The sequence below is a fragment of the Lipotes vexillifer genome, unplaced genomic scaffold, assembly GCF_000442215.2.
Source record: "Lipotes vexillifer unplaced genomic scaffold, Lipotes_vexillifer_v1.1 scaffold413, whole genome shotgun sequence".
In the NCBI taxonomy this organism is placed as follows: Eukaryota; Metazoa; Chordata; class Mammalia; order Artiodactyla; family Lipotidae; genus Lipotes; species Lipotes vexillifer.
In genome coordinates this window covers 801,553-817,410 of record NW_006769725.1, presented here as the reverse complement: position 1 = coordinate 817,410, position 15,858 = coordinate 801,553, and the positions used below count along the sequence as shown (strand labels likewise).

Sequence of the window (15,858 nt, the reverse complement as noted above, 5' to 3'; positions counted from 1 at the left end):
CAGATTTGAGGATTATGAACACAGGTTAAAGTTAACATGAAGAGATTGAAATTACGCAGGGTGAGTATGAATTAGGGAGGAAAAGAAGACTGAAGGTGGAACATTGAGAGAAGCCTAATATTTGAAGGTCAGGGGAAGGGAAAATGCCCTTGGAAGAAGTGGTAGGAGAGAGATCCCTTGCATAAATGCTTCAGTGGTTCCCTATGCTTTCAGTACTCCTTTCTAGATTCCTTACGAGAATGTCGTGGTCATGACTCGAAAGCAGAGAAGTCAAGTGACATTACCAAAAGTATTTGGCAATTTGGAGGTCATTGGTAACCTTAGTATGTGTAGTTTCATAGGAAAAGAATGCTTGGAAACTAGTAGCAGAGACACTGAAGCCCAAACATGAACTTTGGAATAAAAATTTCTTATCTTTTTGATACTGAAGAAATGATAGTAATAAAAGCTGCTATTTGTTTTTTGTTTTTTTTTTTTTTGCGGTACGTGGGCCTCTCACTGTTGTGGCCTCTCCCGTTGCAGAGCGCAGGCTCAGCGGCCATGGCTCACGGGCCCAGCCGCGCCGCGGCATGTGGGATCTTCCTGGACCGGGGCACGAACCCGTGTCCCCTGCATCGGCAGGCGGACTCTCAACCACTGCGCCACCAGGGAAGCCCCAAAGCTGCTGTTTGTTGAATGTACATTTGGTAGCAGGTACCATGATAAGCAGATTTATTTATCGTTACGGTAACCCTTTGAGGTTGGTGGCATTGTCTCCATTTTCAGAAGAAATGAAGCCTTGGAGAGATTATGTAATTTGTAGAGTTATGTAATTGGTAACAGCTGGCATTGCTATATTTGAATCCAAGTATGTAGGATTCTAAGAAATGTTAGCTCTTAGTCACTTAGTCCCTTCCTAATTTATGTTCATAGTACTCTGTGCCTCTCTCATATATTATAGTATAGTATCACTTTTGTTTATATTTAATATTCTTTTTTCCCTTTTAAGTGTTTAAATTATGTATAGTAACAAATTAGGGAATTCTTTTCTCTTGCATCTTAATTATTTCCTGTAGGGTTTGAGTTATTCACATAAGTAGTTCCTTTCAAGTATTAGGAAGACACTGAAAACACAAAGATGGCAAAAGTTTAGAGCCTCAAAGGGATGAAATTAACTACATATGACTATTTTGCCATCTGTCATGTTTTCCAGTTTAAACATTTTAAACTACTTGAGGCTTTGGTACTTTTTTCTTCATGTCAACTAACTACCAAACACTTTGCTTATTTATATATAGTCTAGTAGAAACAGAACTGGAGCTAGAAAGGGCTAGGAGTTGTCTGCTTCTGTGCTATCATTTCCAGATGGGGAAATCAGAGTAGTTAAGAACTAGTTAGGTTTAGGATTTCTGACTTAGTGTGGTTTGAAATAGGAGTGGAAAATACAGATTTGGAATGTTTATGGCTGGTGCACAGAAATTTTTCCTATACATATATGTAAACTCACTTGTGTCGCTCTAAATAGTTTTATAACTGTTTTAACTCTGTCATTCAGATAAATTCAGTAGTCTCTTGGTATCACCGGGGCATTGGTTCTAGAACCCCAGCGGATACCAAAATCTCCAGATGCTCAAGTCCCATATATAAAATGGCATAGTATCTGTATATAACCTACATATATTCTCCAGTATACTTTAAATCATCTCTAGATTACTTAGAATATCTAAATACAATGTCAGTGCTATGTAAATATGGTTGAACCTTGAACAGCATGGGTTTGAAGAGCATGGGTCCACTTATACTCGGATTTTCGTCAGTAAACGTGTACTGCAGTACTACAGGATCTGCCTTTGGTTGAAGTTGCCCATGTTGAACCGCGAATACAAGGAACCTAGTATAGGGAAAGCCAGCTGTAAGAGGGTCATTGTGTTGTTCAAGGGTCAACTATAGTTGAAACTGCTATGTAAATAGTTGGCCAGCTTGAGGCAAATTCAAGCTTTTCTTTTTGGAATTTTCTGGAATTTTAAAATATTTTCAGTTGAAGCTTGGTTCAGTTCACGGTTGTGGAACATGCAGATATGGAGGACCGACTGTATTTTTAAAATAAATTAAAATGACAAAAAGTATTTTGTGGAACTTAATTTGATACCTTGGAGAAGAGAATTTATGTAGAATTTCTACTATAAAAGCTTTAAAATCTAGGCATTATAGATGGGTTGACTAATTTAAAATCCAGAGCACAAAAATACTGAAAGAAGAAGATAATTAGGAGATGATAAATAAAGAGATGATGGAGAAATGCTTAGAGTAAGGTAGTCCGCTCTAGATATAAAATTTCTAATATTTTATATTGGTGGTTAGTTTTCTAACAGGAAGTAAAGAAACTGAAGGCTAGTAGCTTTTCAAGTAGTTGACAATGATATTTCATTTCTCCAGATCTGAATGGGCAAAGCAGACACGTTAGCATATTGGAAAAAAGCTAGAGGCTCATGTATGATGGTTGAGTTTTCTAGACTTTCCTGTGGCCTCTCTAATCAGTATATTAGCATTTATTTATATTTTTAAGATGTTTATTTTAAAATAGGTTTACATATACATGGTAAAGCATTCAGAAGAGGTTAGTAGTAGTAAAAAGTAAGTCTGCCTTCTCCAACCATTGGTGGTCTTCCCTAGAGCAACCACTATTAACCATTTTCTTGTGTATTCTTCTAAACATCTTTCATGCATATTCAAGCATAAACGTATAGTTACATGTACATTTTCTCATACGTGGCATTACAGATACATCTAGTTTTAAGAGACATTTTACAATATATCTTGCAGATTATTTCATGTTAGAAAATATATAGCTACTTTGTTTTTTTTGATACATGAATAATCTTCTGTTGAATGGACCTGCCACAACTATCTTTTAACTATTTAGGTTTTTACCATGCAGTGATGCAGTGAATGTTCTTGTACTTATGCCACTTCACACATGGATATAGTTTTACAGGATAAATTCTTAGGAGTAAAACTGAGTCAGAAGGAATGTGCATTTTACATTTTAGTAAATATTACTAAATTGCTGTCCATAAAGACTGTACTGATTTATACTCACCAACAATGGAGTAGAGTTTTTATTTCTTCACAACTTTGTCAATACATGGTAATGTCAACCTTTTTGATCTTTGTCATTCTGATAGATAAAAATGGTGTCTCATTATAGTTTTAATTTACATTTCTTTTGAATGATGTGAGTCTCTTTCTTTTTAAAAATCCATTTAAATCCACCCCCCCTTTTTTTCAGAAATGTGGTCATATTCTTTGACTTTTATTCTGTTGGTCTCTTAAAGATTTGTAGAGATGATATATTAAGGAAAAATTTTTTCCTATTTTGTCTTTAAAATTTTTTATGTATGTTTTAAATACTTGTAGTGTTTGAATACATGTAGTCAAGCATACATCTTGGTAAAAGATTACTGCTAATCACAAAGAACAGATATCTCATGTTAATGATTTTAGTGTTTTCCTGTGTATGGGAAGGTGCAAGAATCTGGTCTTCTTACCTACCTAGGAGCCGGTAGATCCAAAGCATAGAATGTTTCATCCTGTTTTTCCCGTCCTGAATTTCCCTCAGGATGTACTGTCAGTGGGCTTCTGCAGTGGGTTGCAACTTAACCTTTTGTGTTACTGGATGATGAGCTACACTCTTCTTTAATGGTTAAAGCAGATGTACAATGTGTGTTTGACAGGCCGTAAGACAGGCTGTTTTAGTTAGCATAAAGTTCAAGCCAAATCATGTATAAGCCAGAATGACTTCCCCATGTCTCAGTATGTGAAAATTTTTTCTATCAGTGGAAAGTTTGTTTGTTTTTAGCATGGTTAGTTAAATTTATTGATATTAGCAACAGTAACAGAGCAGATAATGCAAAACTGTGGCCATCTGAAAAACAATATCAAGGTGGCTTTGAAGTGCATTTCTTTTAAAAGTTACCTTTGAAATGGACAGGTGACTACAATTCCAGGGCTTGAAAAGCACTTCAAAGGAACAGGAACAGGAACAAAGTAATCTCTCTCTCCTTTCCTCCCTTCCCCCACTCCTCCCTCTCTCTCTCCTTTTCTCTCTCTCTCCTGTCAAATGACAAAATTAAAACAGTTTAGTAATGACTTGGATGTCCTTTGTTCAAGGGAAAACAACGCATGGATTGCGGGGGGTCGGGCGGGGGGAGTCACTGCTCACTGGTGGTGAAGCAATCTTCCAAGGGATTTTGGGCAAGAGAGGCTTACAGAATGTTAGAAGAGGCAACTCTGAAGCAGGGTGCGCTTGGCTAGTAGGTTGGGGATTTCCTAATAAGGCGTGCAGGTCCTGTTTTCTAGAGTGAGGTGAAATCTCTAAAGCAGAGTTGGAGGTTTGATTGTTTTTAGGTTTCCTTGACAGGTGTGTCCTGTAGGTGCAGACTGACAGGTTTAGATTTGTGCTGTGGGTGAGGCCACTGGGGTGGCCTCCATTTTGGAGGTCCTGATTAAATGCATTAACTTCATCACTCCACATGTACATGTCTACTCGTAATGTCTGGATTCTGAAATAAAGTGTGAGTGAAGTCAAATAACTTAGACATACCACGGATGTGAGAGTCCTTCGACCCTTCCAGTTATCTGTATGGTAACATTTGTAGAATCCGGGCAGACAGGCCGGAGGGTTGCTGCCAAGTGTATCCACTTCCCTTTCTTCCTCAACTTTCTCGGGTGGAGGTGGATGGAGCCACCTTTCAATCAGGCTTGTGGCCGAGCAGAAGTAACCTCCCTTATCAGAACTGGGAGAGGAGGTCGAGCTTTTGTCAGTGAAGCTCTAACCTTGCCACACATTCCATAGGGAGAAAATATCACAGGAAGGAGGAGCAACTATCCTATCCATCATGAGAAGTTGGTAGGCTCATTTGTTTGCTTGTTTGTTTTTGAAATAGGAATTAGGGGCACTTAAATATGGAGGTAATTGTACTGTAAAATACTTGAGCAAGAGATAGATTGTGTAGTTTTTACTGTCTTTCTCCTTCTCTTCTAGGTCCCCCTTGCAATCATGGATATTTGAAAGGAGCAGACAGTGTGGAGGGGGAACTCCCCTCCTCCTCCCCATGGTGCTTGACTCCAGGAATAATTTATAAACTGTGGAAAGCTTTTTTTTAAATAAAGAACTTGTGTTTGATATAAACTTGATAGGGCTATTTATAATTTTTGGATTTAAGTGCCAAAATAAATTGTACAAATATATATAGTTTTATACTGTTGCCATGAGGATTTAAATTATAATCCTAAACAGGCCATTTATTCTCTATAAATCTTTCTGAATAGCACCTTTGTGTCCTGGCTTTTTCATTTTTTAAAATTATCTGACTGTTCAGAAGAAGTAAGCTACATTAACACAATTAGGATGAATTCTTCCATCCCTGACTGCACAACAAAATGTCGATCCCTGAAGCATGCTTTCGATGTCCTTTCTGTGGTAACCAAGGGGAGTGAAAACCAGATTAAGGCCTTTCTCTCCAGTCATTGTTACAATGCTGCAACTATCAAGGATGCCTTTGGCAGAAATGCCCTCCACCTTGTTTCCTCCTGTGGAAAGAAAGGAGTGTTAGATTGGCTTATTGAGAAAGGAGTGGATCCATTGGTGAAAGACAAGGAGTCAGGATGGACAGCTTTGCATAGAAGCGTTTTTTATGGACATATTGATTGTGTTTGGTCTCTATTGAAGGTAAGTGTCATTTGTTTATTTAAAACTATTTGGTCTGGCATGTGTTTTTCTTAATCTTTTTCATATATTCCACTTACTTTCCAAAAGAGATTTGAGTTCTTATCAGTTGTTTGATATCTTTTACTATTATAACTCATCTTTAGAATTCAAATCTCATATATCCTTTTAATTTAAACCTTTTATGATGTAAAATTTTAAACATATACCAAAGTTTACAATATATCATGAACTGTTGGCCAATTTTGTGTTATGTATGTCTCCACTGACTTTCTCCACCCCATGTTATTTTGAAGTGAATCCCACTTTGTCATTTACTCAGTACTACATATCTTTTAGTATTTTTAAGAAATACAGTTTCCTTTTGTATTAGTATGTTATTATCTATTTTAAAAGGGCACTGGTTATTGAAATCACTTAGGGACTATGTTTTGAGTAGTGTGTTTATTTCTTGTTTGGCTAGGATAAAGTTTTTATAGTTCTTTTAAAAAAAATTAGAATCAGGGCTTCCCTGGTGGCACAGTGGTTAAGAATCTGCCTGCCAATGCAGGGGACACGGGTTTGAGCCCTGGTCCGGGAAGATCCCACATGCTGTGGAGCAACTAGGCCCATGTGCCACAACTACTGAAGCCTGTGCGCCTAGAGCCCACGTGCCACGACTACTGAAGCCCACACACCTAGAGCCCGTGCTCCGCGACAAGAGAAGCCACCGCAGTGAGAAGCCAGCGCACCACAACGAAGAGTAGCCCCTGCTAGCTGCAACTAGAGAATGCCCGCGCGCAGCAACGAAGACCCAACGCAGCCAAAAATAAAATAAATAAAATAAATTTATTAAAAAAAAATCTACCTCTAAAAAAAATAATTAGCATCAGTTTATTTTAAATTTCCCATCAAGCAGATTAAATCTAGGTTTGTTGTACTGTTTAGCCAAATAATATGAAGTGTTTTGATATATACCCCATGGATGTCATTTCACTAATGAATGCAAATTAAAAACTGTTAGAAGTCATGAGTTTTAAATTGAACAATTAGCTTGTGTATAGGCATTTAGTCATGTTTGTGGAGGACCAGAGGAGAACAAAGCAGTTCCTGTCCTCAAGGCACTTGTGGTCACATTAGGGCATTAGGGTGCTTATCTTCAGTGTCTTTATCTTTGGTGTCTGTTTTTTGTTTTTGTTTTAAATTTTATTTATTGGTTGGTTGATTGATTGATTGGCTGCATTGGGTGCTCGGGCTTTCTCTAGTTGCGGTGAGCGGGCTTCCTCATTGCGGTGGCTTCTCTTGTTGTGGATCACGGGCTCTAGGTGTGTGGGCTTCAGTAGTTGTGGCTCACAGGCTCTAGAGTGCAGGCTCAGTAGCTGTGGCGCACGGGCCTAGTTCCTCCGTGGCATGTGAGATCTTTCCGGGCCAGGGCTCGAACCCGTGTCCCCTGCATTGGCAGGCAGATTCTTAACCACTGTGCCACCAGGGAAGTCCTGGTGTCTGTTTTTGACTTCAGAAAAATTGTTTACATAGTGGTCTTTAGGTGGTAACATTTACTGATCAGAATAATTTTCAGTATGTGTTAATAGCAAAATATCCTTTTTTGGAGCTAAACTATCTAGGTTTACTACTTACTGAGTCCTCTTGGATGAGTTACTAAATCTTGAACCTCAGTTTCATCTATAAAAAGAGGATAATAGTGGTACCTTCCTTATTTTTTTCCCCCCAGGGAGTTTCAGTGAAGAAAAACTTTTCTTAAGTTTATTAATAGTACTGTTACTTCCTCTTATATCTAAAACCTTTGGGTATCAGTTTAATTCCCTTATTGTAAAATCTCTTTTATAGGAAAAGCTAGGTTAGTAAGAGTTAAAGCATCTATCAGCTCTACTTCTACCCTTTCCCACCAGTTTCTGCTGGAAAATTGGATGACTGCCAATCCTTTCAAGCTTGACAGTGTCCTTGGATTTTCTGCAGTCCGAGGGGTTGCCATTCCAGTCCTAGGGGTTGCCATTCCGGTGTTAGGATTTGGGGCTTCAGTTTGAAATAGGTTCTGGTCTGAATTTTGGACCTTCCCTCCCTTTGGGTTTCATTTCCCTTTAGAAATCCTCAGTCATCCTCGCCACCTCGGCTAGGAGAAGCCAGGAAATTGTGCCTTGGGCCACCTTGCTCTTGGCTTGACTGTCTTATCATCAGAGTCCTTCTGAGCCATGATAGACACTTAACGTGAATGCTTCCCGCTGATAAAAATATTCCCACAGAAACCTCTTTCATCCATTTAGTATTCGCATGTTGCTGTAAGCCATCTGCATTTTTTTAGCACAGACTTCTTTCCCCTTTTAACACTCCTTTAATTGGAAGGGCTGCAATGATAGGGGTGTTCATGTCAGTTCCACTTCTGGTGATAGCGCTGTAGCATTTAAGGTGTTACGGACTAGCAAGAAGAGACTATACAGAAAAACACATTTTAAATGAATTACATTTGATAAAAACTTTATAGGTATGAAATTTTAAAATTAAGTGCTAAAATTGTACAATAAGTAAACACCCATGCTATCAGTTCCTGATTGTCAAAGATGAAAAACCTCAGCAGAAACTTCTTGTCTACCAAAAGCCAGAGTAGAAACAGCATATCTTATGCAGCTTTTCACTACCTTCTTGATTCCGTGACAGGAGGCATGTTTATGTTTGTAGGGTCCTGCTGTGTCTGTTACCTCTATACCATTTTTCTTTAATATTGGTGGTTTACTTGTATTTCTAACCTGGTAGAACTTGCTTTAGTTTTTCCCATTTGTAAATGGAAGAACTCACTGAATCATGAGATTGTGTGGATTAAGTGATAATACTGTTTGTAAAGTATTTGGAATACATTTTTTTTTTAGTGCCTAATGTGTATTAGGCAACGATCTAAGTGGTAGGAATATTGTAATGGGAAAAAAAAAGACAGAATCCTTTGCTTGTTTGTTGGTTTGTTTTTTGGTTATACTTAGATGCTATTTAATAAGGTAATGAATTTACCTACTATTTTGGGGATATGTAAAGAGTTGATCTTTTAATAAATGGGATAGACTAGACTACACACGGATGCTCCTACCTTTAGAGTTTAAGGTGAGCATATTAGAAAGTGTCAGAGACCACCATATGTAGGGAGCTGTAAAGGCAAAAAAAGTGTTGCTAGTCCTTTATGCAGTTGGGGCTGCTTAGGATGATGCAACTGTATGTAGTCTTATTAGGGTCCAGTTGGTATATATATAATAAAGTTTAGGACAAATTTATAAAACTGATAAAGTAAACTCTCCAGGGATCTAAGTTTCTGGGATCCTATTTGTCAGATTCGTAGCTTGGAACACTCTGCCCTGGAATCTACCCTTCTTACCCTTACGAAAGCCAAGCTCAGGTCTTCCCACATGGATTTATTATATCTAACTTTGAAAGTAGCAGGCAACATACACTTTTAAATTTGTTAGGATCTTAGATCACTCCTGAATTTTGTTTTATTTGTTAGCTCACTAACGGGTATTTTTGTTCATTGACAACCCTTGTGAAATCAAGTGTTATAGCCATCTGGAACCATCTTGATTTTAATTTATTAAAATCCATTGTTACGAGGTAAGAGGAGATTCTCTTTCTTAAGTAAACCCAAAAAGAGTATTCCAACATGTTGTGATTAGAGTTTAAAAACTTCATGGTTCATCTCAACCTGTAACTGCCCAGGTAAACTGTGTGTGTAGATGGATAGGCAGTGATCACTCACACGAGTTAAAATTACTGTTGAATGCCTTATTAAACTATCAGCAAATATTAAAAGTTATTTATGAAAAGGAGTACATTTTGTGTTTAAAAAACTGTATGTAGTAATAATAATATGAATTGAACATTGCTCTATTTCTCCCCTCCTCCAGTTATATTTTAAAAACAGTAAATAATGGTGCTAGGGATAGGGTGTGCTAACTGCCTTAAATAAATGGGACTGAAAATGTTGTGTTTCATGTTTGAATTCTGGAGATATAAAACTACAGATTACTTTAAATTCATTCTTAAAACACACACACATGTGCAGTCTCAGGGTTTTTTTTTTCTTGATACAATCTAACTGTAAGTGGTAAGAGACAATGCTCTGAAAATTTAAGTAGAAAATTTTAAGTGGAAAAATACATATCACACAAGTAGAAATAAAAGAATATAATTATCTTCATGTCAGTAATAGACATAATGGAATTCAAGGCAAAAAGGTGGAGCATAGGTAATCACATTATATACAGTAAATCCTAAAAAACATATATATAAAAAGTAAGAAGTATTCTTTGCCATTGTGTAGAAATCTTTACAGCCCTTAGCTGGATGTGGAGTTTGGCTCTTTAAATACGAAAAAAAAAGCATGTGTGTGTACATACACACATAGACCCAGACCGAAAGTTAGGGCCTTCTCAGTAACTGACCTGCCTTACCATGGAAAACTTTCATATCTATTTCATTTTGATTTGTTTTTCATTTTGATTTTAAATGTTATTTTATTTGTTCACATTTTCTGGTTCTTCTTTATTTCCCCAAGAATTGGATATTCGATTTCTCTTAGTTTTCTTTTATGTGAGAAATAAATGTGTATGAGCATAGGAGATAATTGTTATTAAATGTTTATTTTTAATGTATTTATGGGTTTGATCATTGACTTTTTGATAAATTACTGATTATAGGTAAATGATTAAAATACATACATATATATGTGTATATACACACACATATTTTTCCCTTTTTTTTTTTTTAGCGTGGTGTTAGTCTGTATATTCAAGATAAAGAAGGCTTGTCAGCTTTGGATCTTGTAATGAAGGATAGACCAGCTCATGTAGTATTCAGAAATACCGGTAAGAAAATTCCACAAATATATTCCATTAAGGTACAGCTTAGAAAATTTTAATGAAATTTTATTGTTATAGAAATACCTGAGAAAATCTGTGTGGATATCTGCAAAGAACTTTTACTCTGGTATATGTTGGTTGATAACTTTGGTTTTCTTTCAGAGCACTTTGGTTTATTTTACATTTTTCAGATTCAGTGTTCATTTCTGTGTATAAGAGTAAAAATACAGCCTAAAAAGGGAAGGCAGCTAGAATTGTAGCTACTGTAAAGCCATTGATGTGCATTCAGAAAGTAACAGCATTTGAGCTAGGGGGGAAAGGAAGTGATTCTTCTACCCACATGTTCCTTCTTCTCATTGCACTTATCTCCAATTTTTTTGCCCTGTGAGCTCTGGTAATGGAAATTGACTGAAAAGGAGGAGAGATTTAAATGGGTCACTAGTTAATTTGCATTTTAACTACTGAGCAAGCTAAGTAAGGACATGTTCTTCATTTTTATTTCTATCTTGGACACTATATTGCAAGTTACAGTTATAATTCCATTCAAAAACTTTGTAAGCCTTCCAAAGTAAAAATGAAGATTTATATCATAATTAGCTGTGATTAAGTTTTATCCCAGTTTAATGGATATTGGCCCAACCTCTAGTGTGATTTTGCGTCTATCAAGAGCAAACTATTGGAAGATGATGTTTCTCTAGAAATAGGAACTAATATCATGTATGCTTCATTTAGAACCTTTATATATTAAATGTTTTAATAACATTTTACATTTAAATAATTAAATGTATTATTTTCATGGAAACTAGGTGGATATGGCGGGTGGTATTTTAATCATTTGGCAGTTAAACTTTAACTTCTAAAGAAACAAGGGTAAAGTGTTAGATTGCTTACATTGGGACAGGCCTGTGCTGAATTGGATTTTCTGATTTCTATTCTTAGAGTTATATAGTAAATTATTAGATTCATAATTTAAAAGAGAGGGTTGGTAGTATCTTTCTAAATATGGTAATTAAATTAGTTTTTGTGAAGAATCATCTTTGAGGTAAACTGATTAGTGGAGTATATCTATAATTAAACTATACTGATACTTGTTTAAAATGTAAAAGAGTATAAAAACTAATTTTCATTTTAGATCCTACAGATGTCTACACTTGGGGAGATAATACAAATTTCACCCTGGGTCATGGAAGCCAGAATAGCAAACATCATCCCGAGTTGGTGGATCTGTTCTCTAGGAGTGGGGTTTATATCAAGCAGGTATATTGAAATACAATCTGAGTACTTACAGAGATTAAAAAGAACTTTTGTATTTGATAGCTTATCTTTTCATTTGGATTATGTTAACTTTGGTGAAGGTGCAGTAACATACTTGAATGAAGAAATTGATCAACAGAACTTTACTAATTCTTTTTAGATTTTGTTAGTCTTAATCATATTTAGACTATGTAAAATATCATAAAACTGTGAGATGTTTGTGTAAGGCATGTTAGAAGTTAGAAGGCATTGTACAGATATTAATTTTAAAAAGGTAGAGCTTGTGTTGATTTTCTAGTTTTTCTTTCTACTTAATGAATTAGAGTTCTTCAAATTGTTTCTCAAGTGAATTTTTTGTTGATACTCAAATGAAGTTTGTTATTAGTTTTAGGTAAGTGAACCTGAGTTCTTAAATATAAGTAATTGTAAAATTTTAATTGATAATTGTAAAGGTTTGGTCTTTGGTGGCCTTATATCATTATTCTGGATGATTCCACTTCAGTGGATTTTGCTACTGTTGGCATACTCATCTTTCTCTGTAACTCTTTGTGTGTGTGTGTGTGTGTGTGTGTGTGTGTGTGTGTGTGTGTGTGTGTAATTTATGTCTCTAGCCTCAGCCTTTCTTCCTCTTGAGTTTCATTTCAGTTGTACTCTGGACATTCTTTCAAAGTTTTTAAATTTAACTGTCTGAAGTGCTAATTTTGCCACTCCTAAATTTTCTCTACTTAATTTTTAAAGCTATAAATCTCAATTTCTGAATCCTGAAAATTACACCTCAGAATATGTCTTTTGAGTTCATCTCTGATTTTTTTTCCCTGATGTAATAGTTAATGTCATTCCCCTTTTATTCCCCCAAATATTTGGATTATATATTATATGGCCACCATATTTAGGGTTCTGTAGAACACTGTTTTTCACACCAAAAGTCATTAATTATTGTATCACAATTAGCAGTTTAAAAAAAATGAAATAGAAGAGTTAAACTCAAGAGAATATTAAAATTTGAGAGGCCAGGAACAGGAGCCCACATGGGAATGAAGAGCGACTAGAGACGTAGAGAGTAGAGTAGTGTCCTGAAAGCTAGGATTCTGACTGGCCATCTACATAGACCTCGAGGGAACTTAGGATATTGAAAGGACTTGGGATAGACCAGAGTCATAAGCCTGGGGTGAGAGTCTCTAGTGAGGGTGAGGAAAGCTGTTAGAGCAGGGCTGGCTGCTCTTCCTCACCTAGGTCAGAGCCTTAGGTAGACATCGCTAATCAGTCACAGCATACTCTCGTTCTCCCTTCGTCCCTCCCTCCCTCCCTGTTCTCTCCCCTCTCTGTTTTAAACTGAACTTGAACAGGTCCTCAGAATTCACCCATCAACAGCCACTAATGATTGATCAGAGTTGAGGCACTTAGAAAGATACCTGTTTTCCTTTTCTGACTTAGTACATGATATAGTCAGATTTCATGGCGTGAGATTTTTCAGGAGCAGAGATTTTTACACAAAAGTGAAGGAATAATGGTGACATTAGGAAACGGGCTGATTGTACCTTCTGATCCTATGATATATGTGCTGTAGAAGAATTGCGCATATTCCATTTGGTAGGGTTAAGGATGAAACAGTATACCCAAAGAGAAAACTACATTTCAGTTAAGGCAAGGATGTGAGAGTATTTTGTGAAGAAATTAAGGATGTAAGGGAATTTTTTTTTTTTAACTACGAAAAGGAGGATTGAAACACAAGCACAGTGGATAGGTTTGAGAGGAAGGAAAGCAGTGTAAATTTCAGTAAAAAAAATGGTAGCAAGTTAATGGGAATATTTACTGAGCACCTGTTACATTGAGAGCCCTATTACTCACTGAAAAAGGGCTGATTCTGTAGTATAGTACCAGATGAATTAACTGCCATGGGACAGAGATGATTATTATTAGCATAATATATTCCTCAGAATTAGGATGAAAATCCATGTCAGTTACCTCCTTAAAAAATTCAGAGGTTTTAAAGTTGGAGGTCTTACACTCTGGTATTGGTTGTTTTGTAGAAGTCAGAGATTATAGAACGGCATTCTAATATTGAATATAGAATTGAACAAAATGTATTACTTCTGGTTTCATGAAATAATTTTTCCCTTAGAGATTGTAACTTTGTATTACACATTTGAATACAATTTTGGGTTTTATTTTTAGACTTTTCAGGTATTTGTGGTACATCTAATAAATAGTGATTTTTGCATTATCATAGGCATATGTATTTACAGAACTCGCCAAGTGGTTGAGGGATATGTGTAAACAGAGCTTGCAATTCAGCTTGTAACTTTTTTTTTTTTGGCTGCTTTGGGTCTTTGTTGCTGCCCACGGGCTTTCTCTAGTTACTGTGAACAGGGGCTACTCTTCACTGCGGTGCTCGGGCTTCTCATTGCGGTGGCTTCTCTTGTTGCGGAGCACAGGTTCTAGGCGTGCGGGCTTCAGTAGTTGTGGTGTGCAGGCTCAGTAGTTGTGGTGCACGGGCTTAGTTGCTCTGTGGGATCTTCCTGGACCAGAGCTTGAACCCGTGTCCCTTGCATTGGCAGGCAGATTCTTAACCTGCGCCACCAGGGAAGTCCATGATTTGTTATTTTTCCAAAGAACCCTGACTTTATGGAAAATAATTCTAGGATTTTTAATTTCTTAATCCTTTTTTTAAATATCCTAAGTTAGAAATATTTATGGGTGGCATAAGAGATGTAAATGCAGATTATTTTTAAAAATAAAAAAGGATTTTTAGATAGTATTAAGGTAAAATAAGTATACTGATGCATTGAAAAATAGCAAAGTGTGGCCTGCAGGTTATGTATGTAAGTGCATGGATATTTAAAACTGCTGTTGGTTTCCTATTATTGCCTTCTGCTGATGCAGTTCAGCCGTTTTAGTAACCCTGTTTTCTGGTAAGAATGTATGAAAATGGAACTGTTTGTCAGAGGGCAAGGAGGGTTCTGGGAAGGAAGTGGGGAAAAGAAAAGAGCTTGAAAATTAGTGTAAAATTATTTAAAGCCATGTACTTGTATTAAAGATATATTAGACAAAATCAGAGGTACAAAAATCACATACTGTTTACCGCCCCCACCCCACTCCCTGTTTATAAGGTGATGTTGAAAAAATACTCTTAAGGCACTTTTACTATTTTCTTTAGTAATAGTCACTATTTGGTAATTTTATGTTTCATATTTTACTCTGTTCAATTCTTGCTGTTTGAGATTTTATGAAATTGGAAAACAACTGACTACTACTTTTTGTAGTTGAATACTTAAGATTTGCATTCTCCTTTGTTTAGTCTCTTGTGGGTAACACATGCTTAATTCCTTCTAAATTTTTCTTCCCCGAATGTCAGTGTTTTTATTTTTTTATTTTATTTTATTTTATTTTTTTGCGGTACGCGGGCCTCTCAGTGTTGTGGCCTCTCCCGTTGTGGAGCACAGGCTCCAGACGCGCAGGCTCGGCGGCCATGGCTCACGGGCCCAGCCGCTCCGCGGCATGTGGGATCTTCCCGGACCGGGGCACGAACTCGTGTCCCCTGCATCGGCAGGCGGACTCTCAACCACTGCGCCACCAGGGAAGCCCGAATGTCAGTGTTTTTAGACATAGTTTTAAAATAGACCACCATATATTATAAATTTTTATTACAGAAAACTTTAAACATGTACAAAGTAGAGAGAACAGTATAATGAATCCTAATGTACCCATTATCTAGCTTAAACAATTAGTAATATTCTGTTATTTCTTTTTTATAAAATAAAGGATGTTTTATTCACAGAAGTTTAATAATATTCTCTTGTTTTCCTGTAGGTGGTGCTTTGTAAATTTCACTCAGTGTTTCTGTCTCAGAAAGGGCAAGTTTATACCTGTGGTCATGGTCCTGGAGGACGATTAGGCCATGGAGATGAACAGACATGCTTGGTAATTGAAATGTCATTGTACAGTTTAGGTAACTTTGGTAAAATTGTATAAACTGGAAACTTCAGTTAACTAAAAAAATTTTTTTAACCAACTATAAGGAGAAAATAATATACTGACTTATAATAGAGTTTACAAAATCAG

The 15,858-nt window shown here is 36.5% G+C and overlaps 1 protein-coding gene across 1 annotated transcript in view; it reads left to right on the top strand.

Annotated features, from left to right (window-relative positions):
* Positions 1–5,316: 5,316 nt before the first annotated feature.
* IBTK (inhibitor of Bruton tyrosine kinase) overlaps positions 5,317–15,858 on the top strand; it is a 79,436-nt gene continuing 68,894 nt past the window's right edge. The window contains 4 exon segments of the mRNA XM_007445878.1: positions 5,317–5,710; positions 10,452–10,548; positions 11,675–11,799; positions 15,607–15,717. Coding sequence (XP_007445940.1) covers positions 5,390–5,710; positions 10,452–10,548; positions 11,675–11,799; positions 15,607–15,717 — 654 coding nt within the window. The 5' untranslated portion in view covers positions 5,317–5,389.